General features: G+C 38.6%; 1 protein-coding gene and 1 long non-coding RNA gene across 5 annotated transcripts in view; both read left to right on the top strand.

The window, feature by feature from the left end:
* The window catches only part of uggt2 (UDP-glucose glycoprotein glucosyltransferase 2), a 52,380-nt gene that overhangs the window by 9,485 nt on the left and 28,691 nt on the right, over nucleotides 1–14,204 (top strand). For both annotated transcript variants that reach the window (XM_052082529.1, XM_052082530.1), the window contains exons 15-21: nucleotides 47–182; nucleotides 431–562; nucleotides 638–802; nucleotides 1,358–1,481; nucleotides 1,553–1,651; nucleotides 1,902–1,996; nucleotides 13,576–13,782. In XM_052082529.1, the coding sequence (XP_051938489.1) occupies nucleotides 47–182; nucleotides 431–562; nucleotides 638–802; nucleotides 1,358–1,481; nucleotides 1,553–1,651; nucleotides 1,902–1,996; nucleotides 13,576–13,782 (958 nt within the window). The remainder of the gene's footprint in view (nucleotides 1–46; nucleotides 183–430; nucleotides 563–637; nucleotides 803–1,357; nucleotides 1,482–1,552; nucleotides 1,652–1,901; nucleotides 1,997–13,575; nucleotides 13,783–14,204) is intronic.
* Nucleotides 7,407–11,601, top strand: LOC127611831 (uncharacterized). 3 transcript variants are annotated; one of them, XR_007965478.1, is made up of 5 exons: nucleotides 7,407–7,830; nucleotides 8,653–8,724; nucleotides 9,104–9,181; nucleotides 10,451–10,550; nucleotides 11,460–11,601. It is a non-coding gene; the product is annotated as an uncharacterized LOC127611831 (long non-coding RNA). The 3 variants fall into 3 exon arrangements; XR_007965476.1 differs by lacking the exon at nucleotides 10,451–10,550 and adding an exon at nucleotides 9,557–9,656; XR_007965477.1 differs by lacking the exons at nucleotides 7,407–7,830; nucleotides 10,451–10,550 and adding exons at nucleotides 7,846–8,277; nucleotides 9,557–9,656.

The following is a 14,204-nucleotide window of genomic DNA, read 5'->3' as shown; positions in this document are numbered from 1 at the left end:
TCATTTCATCTGCAAATTGAATACTTGTTTTGCTCATTTTGGCCAGAATTGGATATGTGTTTGTTGTCAACACCGAAGATGAGATTGATGGCTTCTCGAATGCGGGGGTTGGCTTTTACCGACTCCTGAATTACATCGCAGACGAGTATGATTTATCCCAGGCCCTGATATCCATGGCCTCAGTAAGTGTGTTGCAAATATACATCTCTGTTTTTGACTTTGCAGTTCTTAATGAATAACCTAAGTACTTTCCAGTACTCATCATACTCAGTTGTTTCCTTGCATCCCTGGTGATAGTGTCCGTTGTGTTGTGGGAGTTGGTGGTCCTTCCTGTGATAGTAGCTCCTTCAAATAGTTGTAGGAAATTGTTGACTGGGGCGACGATGTGAGTACACAGTTCAATCTCATCTCACCTGTCACGTCAATGCAGTTGTACAACAGAGTCAATGAAGGGGAAACGTTGACGGCTGACACAATCATTGCTTTCCTGAAAAGCAAATTCCCGAAAGCCAACACTGAAAGGATCCTTGGTGCCAAATCAGAGTATGATGGCAGAAGAATGGTAAGTACATAATGGTCCCTTCACATCACAAATTAGTCGTGAAAAGTATTGCAATCAGTTTTTCATGTGCCCCAGGATGGCACCTTTTTTTACAAAAAGAGTGGCCTGGGTGCCCTTCCACTGGCATTATTTAACGGCGTCCCCCTGAGCCCAGATGAGATGGAGCCGGCTGAGCTGGAGAGCGTCATCCTGCAGCACATAATGGACTCCACTACTGCCTTCCAGAAAGCTGTTTTCATGGTATGACTCCACTGTACGGTCAGCCTCCCAGCGGAGGTCTGTATAAATTTACAAAAATCAATCAGAACACTGATGCATTGTTCTAAGGGCAGTTAATGCATATGGAGGTCTTTGGTTTACGAGGTCTGTTCCCTACAACGATGATCAGATGTAAATTGAATTTGTGTCACTAGCCGATGTGCAGGCAGTATTGGTACTTCTAGGCCATTAATATAAAATCAACAATCAAGTCAAAAAAATGTTTTATAGGTCGGTGATAACATTGCTCTATTGTGCCGTGTGACAACATACTCTTCTCATGGTGCCGGACCATTAGGAACAGAGGCTCACTGTATTTTCATGGCCACTGTAGAAAAGTAGCAGTAATGGGACTCTTAGTGAGTTGCCTTCACGCAGATTATAATGACAAAATAAATTAAATAAAAGGAATCAATTTAACTCCAGGCATGTGTCCCGCAAAAATCAAGAAAGTTATTGCCTGAAATTTATCACAGTGTTGTGGTTAAATATGTATGGTTAAATAGTATGGTGCAATAAGTCAACTCTTGTTTGCAGGGTCACTTGACTGAGGGAACAAATATGATGGATTACCTAATGGAGCAAGCCAATGTGGTACCTAGAATGAATCCATTTATTCTAAGTACAGATCGGAAGTACCTGGACTTCACTTCTTCTCCAGGTGACCTCACCTGCTCAAAAAGCGTACAATTATTACATTAAAAAAAAAAACATTTTTATTTTATTACACAGTTGTCAGCGACTGGGAGGATGCAACTATGTTTTCATTTCTGGACTCCAGAGACAAGACTGCTGTGATTGCTAATAGAATGAAATACCTGACTAACAATGGTGAGGAGGCTTTTTATCCACGGTTTGACCAGCATACAGTATCTTCTATAATTTAAACATTTGTATATCCTTTTGTTAGTTATTACATATTGCTAAGGCAACCATAGGAATATTCAAATTATTAGGTCACCTCAAAGAGTAAACACAAATGTAACGAGTCTACAATTGAAATCAAAATAATCTGTAGGTGTTATCTTCATTATTTCTTTAGTTTAAATATTATTGTTGAAATATTTGTCTTTTCCATCAGATGAGGACGGGATGAGCGCTGTGACCATGTGGATTGTCGGAGATTTTCAGAAAGCCTCGGGAAGAAAATTGTTGCTTGCTGCGGTTCAACATTTGGTACGTACGTAATATCAGTTCTGTAATACACACTCACGGTTTTAAGCCGCACCTTGATAGAAAAAAAATGGTATCTTTCTAAATGACACATTTACTGAAGTTATATGGAAGGAGATGCATTTTGATGTTTACTTGAGCAGTTGACTCTGCTGCAGACTTGAGTGGGGTAAAAAAACACCCCCAAAATTGTCATATTTTCATAACTGAATTATAGTTCACTTATATGTATATATCGGGTACCAGGCATTTCCCATTAGTCAGGAACTGAGCATTCAATTAAAACAATCAACTTTTTTTTTCTGTGTGCTGCCACAATGACACCACCCGTGCTCGAAATAAACAGTGTGATAGATGCGTGCCTTACATCACTAGTGTGTGTGTGTGTATGTGTGTGTGTGCGTGTGTGTGTGTGTGCGTTTGTATTCATGACATCTCAGGACAATTTTATGATAACACACCTTCACAATGAGGACCTGTGGAAAAATGAGGACATTTTTCGCGTCCTCATATTTCCACGCAGTCTACACTACTCTAGAGCTCACGAGGATACTCCCACACCAAAAATAAGTGATGTCCTGAAAGAGCACAATTTTCAGAAATTGTGTGTTTAAGTGTGTTTAACTTTCGACTCACTTTTCATTTGGAAAACTAGTGGCCAACTTCGGTACTTAACACACTTTTAACACACTTTCAGTGACGTCATTGCGCAGGACCTCAAATGTCATCTTTTTCGGACTGACTCACACATTTTCCCCGCCCTCGTCCTGATAAGTCACATCAATTAGCAGTCACACAAAATCCAACATGTGAAGCAGCCAGACAATCCTACTCTCAAACACGACCACGCGTGGATGACCATCGGGTAAGCAATTCCTTTTCATTTATCTTACCGTAACATAGAAGTTGTTCAATATAACTGTGTTTAACAGTGCCCACCAAAGGTAATATCATTCAATAAGACAGCTAGCTAGCTAGCTAGCTCGATCGTTAGCATGCTAATAAGCTTCCAGTAAAAGTAATGTGGACATGTCCTGCAGGCAAGGTTCTGGAAAACTTTTCTAAATCTTTAACAACACAGTCTGTGGAACTTGGTTTTGGTACCATATGTTTATTTCAGTGCAGTATTTGTTTTATTCGATTGCAGTTAATTTAAATTAGTTAGTACAGGTAGCCTAATGAAAGTGGGCCAGGCACTTCTAGCATTTACGCTAAGCCCGGTGTATTTACACTGTTTATTCTTGTGCTGATTCAATTGTACACCGTTTCAATGAAAAAAACAAACAAACGTTTGCAATGAAATTATAGCAGAATTCAGCTTTGTTGGTACATTTGGTCAAGACAATATTGTGTTACTCTATTTTAATTTTACATTGTTATCTGCCTGACAAATGGTTTGCCCGAATCTATTAGTCTGACCAGCAAATGTTTGATGAAATGAATTTTTGTATTTTTGAGGAAGAAAATAATATTCCTTTGGCTCAGTACTTTTTGAGCCAAAATAAGTGCTGCCATAATATTGTGCTTGCTTGTCTGGCTGACTTCTTCTCACTTTCCATTGTAGATGTTTACTGGTGGTGATAATGTCACAAAGAAGAACCAGACTGAGCCCTGAATCTGAGGCTGCTCCTTTTATCTGGAGTCAACAAGCCTTGTTTGAAAGCCCAGTGGATCAATGATTATAAAGGTATGCTATTAATCTACCTGCTATCTAATTCTTATGGCTACCGCAAGCATATGACAAGAGCTGCAACCAAAGCCTGTCACAGTGACAGATTTTATTCGTACATTGTATTTACCCCAAAACTGTCACAATAAACAGCATATTTTTTATGCCATTGATCATATTGGAGCAAAAATAATTGAAGTACTTTTGAAGAAAATGTTTAGCAGCCATTATCATTCAATTATTGAGAATATTGTATTGCCATGTAGAACTAGGAATATCTTGGAATGAAAAAATAGAAATAGAAATTATTCGGCTTCTGTTAAAATATTGTGCTTCACCAAATATCACAATTCATAAAAACGCATACATCCGTAATAGTCGAGGAAAATTAGATGCCTTTAAACTTCCTTCATAATGCTTATTTCACCTGATTGAAGAAGGCTGTGGTAGCTGTTTGACAAATCCACATTTTTATCAGCAATTTGTACTGCCCATCAAAAGTCTCTTAGTTGAAAACAACGAATGGTCACCGGAATTATTTTTCAGTCATTACATTGTTTTAGTCTGAAAGAGTATGTTTCGGGTGTTGTCTTTATTATTTGAACTCAGTCATGTCTGTTGTCCTGAAATTGTTAGCTATAAGAGCTGTACAGTGGTAACTACCATAAAGAGCCGGCTTGTGCTGTGTATGAAGTTTAATTTATTCAAAAGTCATGTAACTACGACATATTTCTGACACTCTATGGTTGCTATAATGTTGATTTTCATGATTTCAGTCATGCCCTCATACTTCCCAGTTACTGTAGAATACTTTTTAGAATATTTCTGATACTGTAATGTTGCTGAAAAACCTGAGTGTGATCAGGTGAAATGACTTTTGTCTGGACCTAACACTGGAGAGCCTGTGTTCGAATGTCCCGTAATGGCACCGTAATGGTGTTATGTTGCAGACACCAAGTGACGGGATCTTGACTGAACCTTCTTGAGACCAAGAAGGGAGTGAGAGATCCACTTCATCCTTACAACAGGTTACTACTTCTTATCATGATATACTATGTTTGAGTTTTCAGCTTTCTTTGACAAACACAGGAGAAGTTATAAATCAGAAACATGGACTCTCCATGATTTCAGTCGTCATTTCCTCATATTTCTTTAGACCTGAAAAACCCGAGTGTGTTTCAGGTGACATGACTTTTGCCTTAACGTAACATCTGGTGAGCCTGCGTTCGAATGTCCCCATATTGCTGTACCACAGAACTGAACAGTGTTAACTTTCTATAGTGTGGTATATTCATCCCAAACTCTCCCGTGAGCAATGTTCAATGATAATTAATGTTTATTCATTTCTTAAATGGTCAGAATGAAGAATGCTGAATATTTTGACACCGCAATGTTATGTTGCAGACACCAAGTGACCTGACTGAACCCTCAGGAGACCATGAATGGAATGAGAGATCCACTTCATTCTTACAACAGGTTACTACTTCTTATCATGATATACTAGGTTTGAGTTTTCAGCTTTCTTTGACAAACACAGGAGAAGTTATAAGTCAGAAACATAGACTCTCCATGATTTCAGTCGTCATGTCCTCATATTTCTTGAGACCTGAAAAACCTGAGTGTGTTTCAGGTGACATGACTTTTGTCTTAACCTAACTCTGGAGAGCCTGTGTTCGAATGTCCCCATATTGCTGTTCCACAGAACTGAACAGTGTTAACTTTCTATAGTGTGGTATATTCATCCCAAACTCTCCCGTGAGCAATGTTCAATGATAATTAATGTTTATTCATTTCTTAACTGGTCAGAATGAAGAATGCTGAATATTTTGACACCGTAATGTTATGTTGCAGACACCAAGTGACCTGACTGAACCCTCTGGAGACCATGAATGGAATGAGAGATCCACTTCATTCTTACAACAGGTTACTACTTCTTATCATGATATACTAGGTTTGAGTTTTCAGCTTTCTTTGACAAACACAGGAGAAGTTATAAGTCAGAAACATAGACTCTCCATAATTTCAGTCGTCATGTCCTCATATTTCTTCAGACCTGAAAAACCTGAGTGTGTTTCAGGTGACATGACTTTTGTCTTAACCTAACTCTGGAGAGCCTGTGTTCGAATGTCCCCATATTGCTGTTCCACAGAACTGAACAGTGTTAACTTTCTATAGTGTGGTATATTCATCCCGAACTCTCCCGTGAGCAATGTTCAATGATAATTAATATTTATTCATTTCTTAACTGGTCAAAATGAAGAATGCTGAATATTTTGACACCGTAATGTTATGTTGCAGACACCGAGTGACCTGACTGAACCCTCTGGAGACCATGAATGGAATGATAGATACACTTCATCCTTACAACAGGTTACTACTTCTTGTCATGATATACTAGGTTTGAGTTTTCAGCTTTCTTTGACAAACACAGGAGAAGTTATAAATCAGAAACATGGACTCTCCATGATTTCAGTCGTCATGTCCTCATATTTCTTTAGACCTGAAAAACCTGAGTGTGTTTCAGGTGTCATGACTTTTGTCTTAACCTAACTCTGGAGAGGCTGTGTCTAAATGTCCCCATATTGCTGTTCCACAGAGAAGAACAGTGTTAACTTTCTATAGTGTGGTACATTATTCCCAAACTCTCCTGTGAGCAATGTTCAATGATAATTAATATTTATTCATTTCTTAACTGGTCAGAATGAAGAATGCTGAATATTTTGACACCGTAATGTTATGTTGCAGACACCAAGTGACCTGACTGAACCCTCTGGAGACCATGAATGGAGTGAGAGATCCACTTCATCCTTTCAACAGGTTACTACTTCTTATCATGATATACTAGGTTTGAGTTTTCAGCTTTCTTTGACAAACACAGGAGAAGTTCTAAATCAGAAACATAGACTCTCCATGATTTCAGTCGTCATGTCCTCATATTTCTTCAGACCTGAAAAACCTGAGTGTGTTTCAGGTGACATGACTTTTGTCTTAACCTAACTCTGGAGAGCCTGTGTTCGAATGTCCCCATATTGCTGTTCCACAGAACTGAACAGTGTTAACTTTCTATAGTGTGGTATATTCATCCCAAACTCTCCCGTGAGCAATGTTCAATGATAATTAATATGTATTCATTTCTTAACTGGTCAGAATGAAGAATGCTGAAACTTTTGACACCGTAATGTTGTTATGTTGCAGACATCAAGTGACAGGTACCTGACTGAACCCTCTGGAAACCAAGAATGGAGTGAGAGATCCACTTCATCCTTACAACAGGTTACTACTTCCTATCATGATATACTAGGTTTGAATTTTCAATGTTCTTTGACAAACACAGGAGAAGTTATAAATCAGAAACATGGACTCTCCATGATTTCAGTCGTCATGTCCTCATATTTCTTTAGACCTGAAAAACCCGAGTGTGTTTCAGGTGACAAGACTTTTGCCTTAACCTAACATCTGGAGAGCCTGTGTTCGAATGTCCCCATATTGCTGTACCACAGAACTGAACAGTGTTAACTTTCTATAGTGTGGTATATTCATCCCAAACTCTCCCGTGAGCAATGTTCAATGATAATTAATATTTATTCATTTCTTAACTGGTCAAAATGAAAAATGCTGAGTATTTTGACACCGTAATGTTATGTTGCAGACACCAAGTGACCTGACTGAACCCTCTGGAGAACAAGAATGGAGTGAGAGATCCACTTCATCCTTACAACAGGTTACTACTTCTTATCATGATATACTAGGTTTGAGTTTTCAGCTTTCTTTGACAAACACAGGAGAAGTTATAAATCAGAAACATGGACTCTCCATGATTTCAGTCGTCATGTCCTCATATTTCTTGAGACCTGAAAAACCTGAGTGTGTTTCAGGTGACATGACTTTTGTCTTAACCTTACTCTGGAGAGCCTGTGTTCGAATGTCCCCATATTGCTGTTCCACAGAACTGAACAGTGTTAACTTTCTATAGTGTGGTATATTCATCCCAAACTCTCCCGTGAGCAATGTTCAATGATAATTAATATTTATTCATTTCTTAACTGGTCAGAATGAAGAATGCTGAATATTTTGACACCGTGATGTTATGTTGCAGACACCAAGTGACCTGACTGAACCCTCTGGAGACCATGAATGGAGTGAGAGATCCACTTCATTCTTACAACAGGTTACTACTTCTTATCATGATATACTAGGTTTGAGTTTTCAGCTTTCTTTGACAAACACAGGAGAAGTTATAAGTCAGAAACATAGACTCTCCATGATTTCAGTCGTCATGTCCTCATATTTCTTCAGACCTGAAAAACCTGAGTGTGTTTCAGGTGACATGACTTTTGTCTTAACCTAACTCTGGAGAGCCTGTGTTCGAATGTCCCCATATTGCTGTTCCACAGAACTGAACAGTGTTAACTTTCTATAGTGTGGTATATTCATCCCAAACTCTCCCGTGAGCAATGTTCAATGATAATTAATATTTATTCATTTCTTAACTGGTCAGAATGAAGAATGCTGAATATTTTGACACCGTAATGTTATGTTGCAGACACCAAGTGACCTGACTGAACCCTCTGGAGACCATGAATGGAGTGAGAGATCCACTTCATTCTTACAACAGGTTACTACTTCTTATCATGATATACTAGGTTTGAGTTTTCAGCTTTCTTTGACAAACACAGGAGAAGTTATAAGTCAGAAACATAGGTTCTCCATGATTTCAGTCGTCATGTCCTCATATTTCTTCAGACCTGAAAAACCTGAGTGTGTTTCAGGTGACATGACTTTTGTCTTAACCTAACTCTGGAGAGCCTGTGTTCGAATGTCCCCATATTGCTGTTCCACAGAACTGAACAGTGTTAACTTTCTATAGTGTGGTATATTCATCCCAAACTCTCCCGTGAGCAATGTTCAATGATAATTAATATTTATTCATTTCTTAACTGGTCAAAATGAAGAATGCTGAATATTTTGACACCGTAATGTTATGTTGCAGACACCAAGTGACCTGACTGAACCCTCTGGAGACCATGAATGGAATGATAGATACACTTCATCCTTACAACAGGTTACTACTTCTTGTCATGATATACTAGGTTTGAGTTTTCAGCTTTCTTTGACAAACACAGAAGAAGTTATAAATCAGAAACATGGACTCTCCATGATTTCAGTCGTCATGTCCTCATATTTCTTTAGACCTGAAAAACCGGAGTGTGTTTCAGGTGATATGATTTTTGTCTGGACTTCACTCTGGAGAGCCTGTGTTCGAATGTCCCCATATTGCTGTTACACAGAGCTGAACAGTGTTAACTTTCTATAGTGTCTTATATTAATCCCAAACCCTCCTGTGAGCGATGTTCAATGAATAACAATGTTTATTCATTTATTAACTAATCAGGATGAATAAATTTGAATATTTCTGACACTGCACTGTTGCTATGTTGCAGACACCAAGTGTTCCGATCCTGATGAAACCTTTTGAAGATCAAGAAAGGAGATGAAGATCCACTTCTTCCTTACAACAGGTTACTACGTCTTATCATTATATACTAGGTTTGAGTTTTGAGCTTTCTTTGACAAACACAGGAGAAGTTATAAATCAGAAACATGGACTCTCCATGATTTCAGTCGTCATGTCCTCATATTTCTTCAGACCTGAAAAACCTGAGTGTGTTTCAGGTGACATGACTTTTGTCTTAACCTAACTCTGGAGAGCCTGTGTTCGAATGTCCCCATATTGCTGTTCCACAGAACTGAACAGTGTTAACTTTCTATAGTGTGGTATATTCATCCCAAACTCTCCCGTGAGCAATGTTCAATGATAATTAATGTTTATTCATTTCTTAACTGGTCAGAATGAAGAATGCTGAATATTTTGACACCGTAATGTTATGTTCCAGACACCAAGTGACCTGACTGAACCCTCTGGAGACCATGAATGGAATGAGAGATCCACTTCATTCTTACAACAGGTTACTACTTCTTATCATGATATACTAGGTTTGAGTTTTCAGCTTTCTTTGACAAACACAGGAGAAGTTATAAGTCAGAAACATAGACTCTCCATAATTTCAGTCGTCATGTCCTCATATTTCTTCAGACCTGAAAAACCTGAGTGTGTTTCAGGTGACATGACTTTTGTCTTAACCTAACTCTGGAGAGCCTGTGTTCGAATGTCCCCATATTGCTGTTCCACAGAACTGAACAGTGTTAACTTTCTATAGTGTGGTATATTCATCCCGAACTCTCCCGTGAGCAATGTTCAATGATAATTAATATCTATTCATTTCTTAACTGGTCAAAATGAAGAATGCTGAATATTTTGACACCGGAATGTTATGTTGCAGACACCAAGTGACCTGACTGAACCCTCTGGAGACCATGAATGGAATGATAGATACACTTCATCCTTACAACAGGTTACTACTTCTTGTCATGATATACTAGGTTTGAGTTTTCAGCTTTCTTTGACAAACACAGAAGAAGTTATAAATCAGAAACATGGACTCTCCATGATTTCAGTCGTCATGTCCTCATATTTCTTTAGACCTGAAAAACCGGAGTGTGTTTCAGGTGATATGATTTTTGTCTGGACTTAACTCTGGAGAGCCTGTGTTCGAATGTCCCCATATTGCTGTTCCACAGAACTGAACAGTGTTAACTTTCTATAGTGTGGTATATTCATCCCAAACTCTCCCGTGAGCAATGTTCAATGATAATTAATGTTTATTCATTTCTTTACTGGTCAGAATGAAGAATGCTGAATATTTTGACACCGTAATGTTATGTTCCAGACACCAAGTGACCTGACTGAACCCTCTGGAGACCATGAATGGAATGAGAGATCCACTTCATTCTTACAACAGGTTACTACTTCTTATCATGATATACTAGGTTTGAGTTTTCAGCTTTCTTTGACAAACACAGGAGAAGTTACAGTATAAGTCAGAAACATAGACTATCCATAATTTCAGTCGTCATGTCCTCATATTTCTTCAGACCTGAAAAACCTGAGTGTGTTTCAGGTGACATGACTTTTGTCTTAACCTAACTCTGGAGAGCCTGTGTTCGAATGTCCCCATATTGCTGTTCCACAGAACTGAACAGTGTTAACTTTCTATAGTGTGGTATATTCATCCCAAACTCTCCCGTGAGCAATGTTCAATGATAATTAATATTTATTCATTTCTTAACTGGTCAAAATGAAGAATGCTGAATATTTTGACACCGTAATGTTATGTTGCAGACACCAAGTGACCTGACTGAGCCCTCTGGAGACCATGAATGGAATGATAGATACACTTCATCCTTACAACAGGTTACTACTTCTTGTCATGATATACTAGGTTTGAGTTTTCAGCTTTCTTTGACAAACACAGAAGAAGTTATAAATCAGAAACATGGACTCCCCATGATTTCAGTCGTCATGTCCTCATATTTCTTTAGACCTGAAAAACCGGAGTGTGTTTCAGGTGATATGATTTTTGTCTGGACTTAACTCTGGAGAGCCTGTGTTCGAATGTCCCCATATTGCTGTTACACAGAGCTGAACAGTGTTAACTTTCTATAGTGTCTTATATTAATCCCAAACCCTCCTGTGAGCGATGTTCAATGAATAACAATGTTTATTCATTTATTAACTAATCAGGATGAATAAATTTGAATATTTCTGACACTGCACTGTTGCTATGTTGCAGACACCAAGTGTTCCGATCCTGATGAAACCTTTTGAAGATCAAGAAAGGAGTGGAAGATCCACTTCTTCCTTACAACAGGTTACTACGTCTTATCATTATATACTAGGTTTGAGTTTTCAGCTTTCTTTGACAAACACAGGAGAAGTTATAAATCAGAAACATGGACTCTCCATGATTTCAGTCGTCATGTCCTCATATTTCTTCAGACCTGAAAAACCTGAGTGTGTTTCAGGTGACATGACTTTTGTCTTAACCTAACTCTGGAGAGCCTGTGTTCGAATGTCCCCATATTGCTGTTCCACAGAACTGAACAGTGTTAACTTTCTATAGTGTGGTATATTCATCCCAAACTCTCCCGTGAGCAATGTTCAATGATAATTAATGTTTATTCATTTCTTAACTGGTCAGAATGAAGAATGCTGAATATTTTGACACCGTAATGTTATGTTCCAGACACCAAGTGACCTGACTGAACCCTCTGGAGACCATGAATGGAATGAGAGATAAATTCTCAAAATTCTCAAATTTTCAAAAATCTCATTATTTCCTGGAATATCTTATTTTGATTATTTTATTTTTCCATTTTTAATAAATAATGCCTTCTTTTACAGGTGGGAATAAGAGACGCACGTGGACAGATTATGAAGTGAAGGCTGTTGAGCGACATATGTTTGATTTCATAACAAGCCATAAAGTTTCAGGTAAAACGAGCTGTGAGTCCTGTCTCCACGCAGAGCCAGCAGCTCTGAACGACAGAGGCTGGGTGTCCATCAAAAACTACATCCACAACAGGATATAACTGCATTAAAAAGGGAAATGAATGGCTAGTCCATTGAAATGCGAGCACGCCTGAGTACATTTCAGTTCAAGTTAACTAAAGCAATAGCAATGGTGCATTTAGGGTGGGATGGTCAATTATGGATTTCATATTTGTTGTTGGATACTGTGTTTCACGTTTGTTGTTTCATGATCTTCAAGAGCAATTTGGAAAATCCTTGAAGATGTATGAACATGTAAATTATACTGTATATCAGGCATGTTCCGATCTGGGCCTGGAGAGCCACTGTCGTGCCTGTTTTCCAGCTCTCCCGGCTGCATCACACCTGTTTCAGACGATCAGTTCATCAGTCAGCTCTGATGCAGCATTAGAACATCCTGGGAGAGCTGGAAAACAAAAAGACAGCGGCCCTTGAGGACCGACCTTGGACACTCCTGCTGTATATAAACGTACGTACGATATACAAACTTCTCACAAAAGATAGGCTTATTAGGTTTGAGGTGATATTTTGGAAAAACCCTAAAACATTTGAATTCATCCTATTTCAAGAATTTCAATACTTTTTGAAAAGTTGCTTTTGTCTAACGGTAGCTAAAGAAGTTGCTACACACATGGCACAATATATGGCCAGATTCATTAAAAATTCTTCATCGCAGTATTCACATTTTGACATAATCTTCTTCAGTTCAAACAACCCTCATCTATTGCAGTGCTTTGTGTCATGGAGAGGAGGTGGCATGTTTTCTGTGTTCATAATTTCATATTGTCAGCAATTAAAAAATAAGAAAGTGGACTGACCACATATTTAACCGTCTCTTCTTCTTCACAGCTTATTTTACTATCTTGTATTATTAATGTGAATATTTGAGGGATGACGGGTATAACGACTGTTTGGCACATTCGCCTCACAGTTCAGCAATTGATATTTGAATGTTTGAATCTGGGCATCCTTCCTTTGTAGAGTTCTCCCCATGCCTGAGCATGACAATTGGACACATGTGCCTAACATATACTGTTGGTATGTAACATGAGTCAATTTAAAAATACACACTTTACTCTTAGCTGGTCTTCATAAGTAATATATACTTGAAAATGATGTGTATCCAGGGGGCTCAAAATTCACAAAAACATGAAATGGTAGTGTGTTTGAGGTGACTGTCTCCATAATACACAAAAACCTGTCAATGTCCTCATATGTAGTAGTTTTGTCATAAATCAAAAAAAAATTACGTCCTAGCCAAAATCTGAGTAGATGGCTGTCTTCCTGATTTTTTTTCATGGTTACCATATTTTTTTGGAGCCTGTAGGACCACGGGAAAGGCATGTACCCATATGTCGGGTGAACAAACGGACGTCCTGAAAATGCACCAAAACACGTATGTGTGTGTGTGTGTGTGTGTGTGCGCGTGTGCGCGTGTGCATGTGTGCACGCATGCACAAGCAGAGTACCAGCCCTGGAGTGCGTGTGGGTGTGATGGATAATCCCAGCGGAAGGCCCAGCGAAGATAACACGGCCGTGTACCGGGCTATCTGGGCTTCGATCCTCACCCAAAAGAATAAATCCGCAGTTGAGTTTGTGCAAAAACTTGCAAAGGAAGAAAGTTACCAGGTCCTCCTGCAGGGGACCAAGATGAAGGACTTGCTGCTGCAGGTAAAGGACGCTTTCGAGTATGCAGTTAGCGGGAATGTGTGTTTATTTCATATTTCTGGTGAATCACTCGGCCCTACAGTGAAACATTCAAAGTCAAGCACAATACTTCAGCATATTCTTTCATGAATTCATTGCAGAGTCAAACCATCTTTATCAAACATGTATTTGCATCATCTGCTGGTATCCTTGTACTTCCAAAATCAGCACTTCTCAGCAGACCCCAAAAAGGAATGTTTGCTTAACATTGCATCCTCAAAGAGAGGCAGCCATTTTAAACACTTTAGATTGATCAATAAGTTGTAAAAATAACGCTCACACGCGTGGATGGACTAATAGCATAGATTTGTGCAAAATATGAAATTTACCAAATTGTGACGGAGAAGGTTTCAGTTCGACATCAGCGATATACAAATATCAGTAAT

The sequence above is a fragment of the Hippocampus zosterae genome, chromosome 12 (genome assembly GCF_025434085.1).
Source record: "Hippocampus zosterae strain Florida chromosome 12, ASM2543408v3, whole genome shotgun sequence".
NCBI lineage: Eukaryota > Metazoa > Chordata > Actinopteri > Syngnathiformes > Syngnathidae > Hippocampus > Hippocampus zosterae.
The sequence above is the reverse complement of the archived record's forward strand: the minus strand, read 5'-3'. Positions and strand labels throughout refer to the sequence as shown.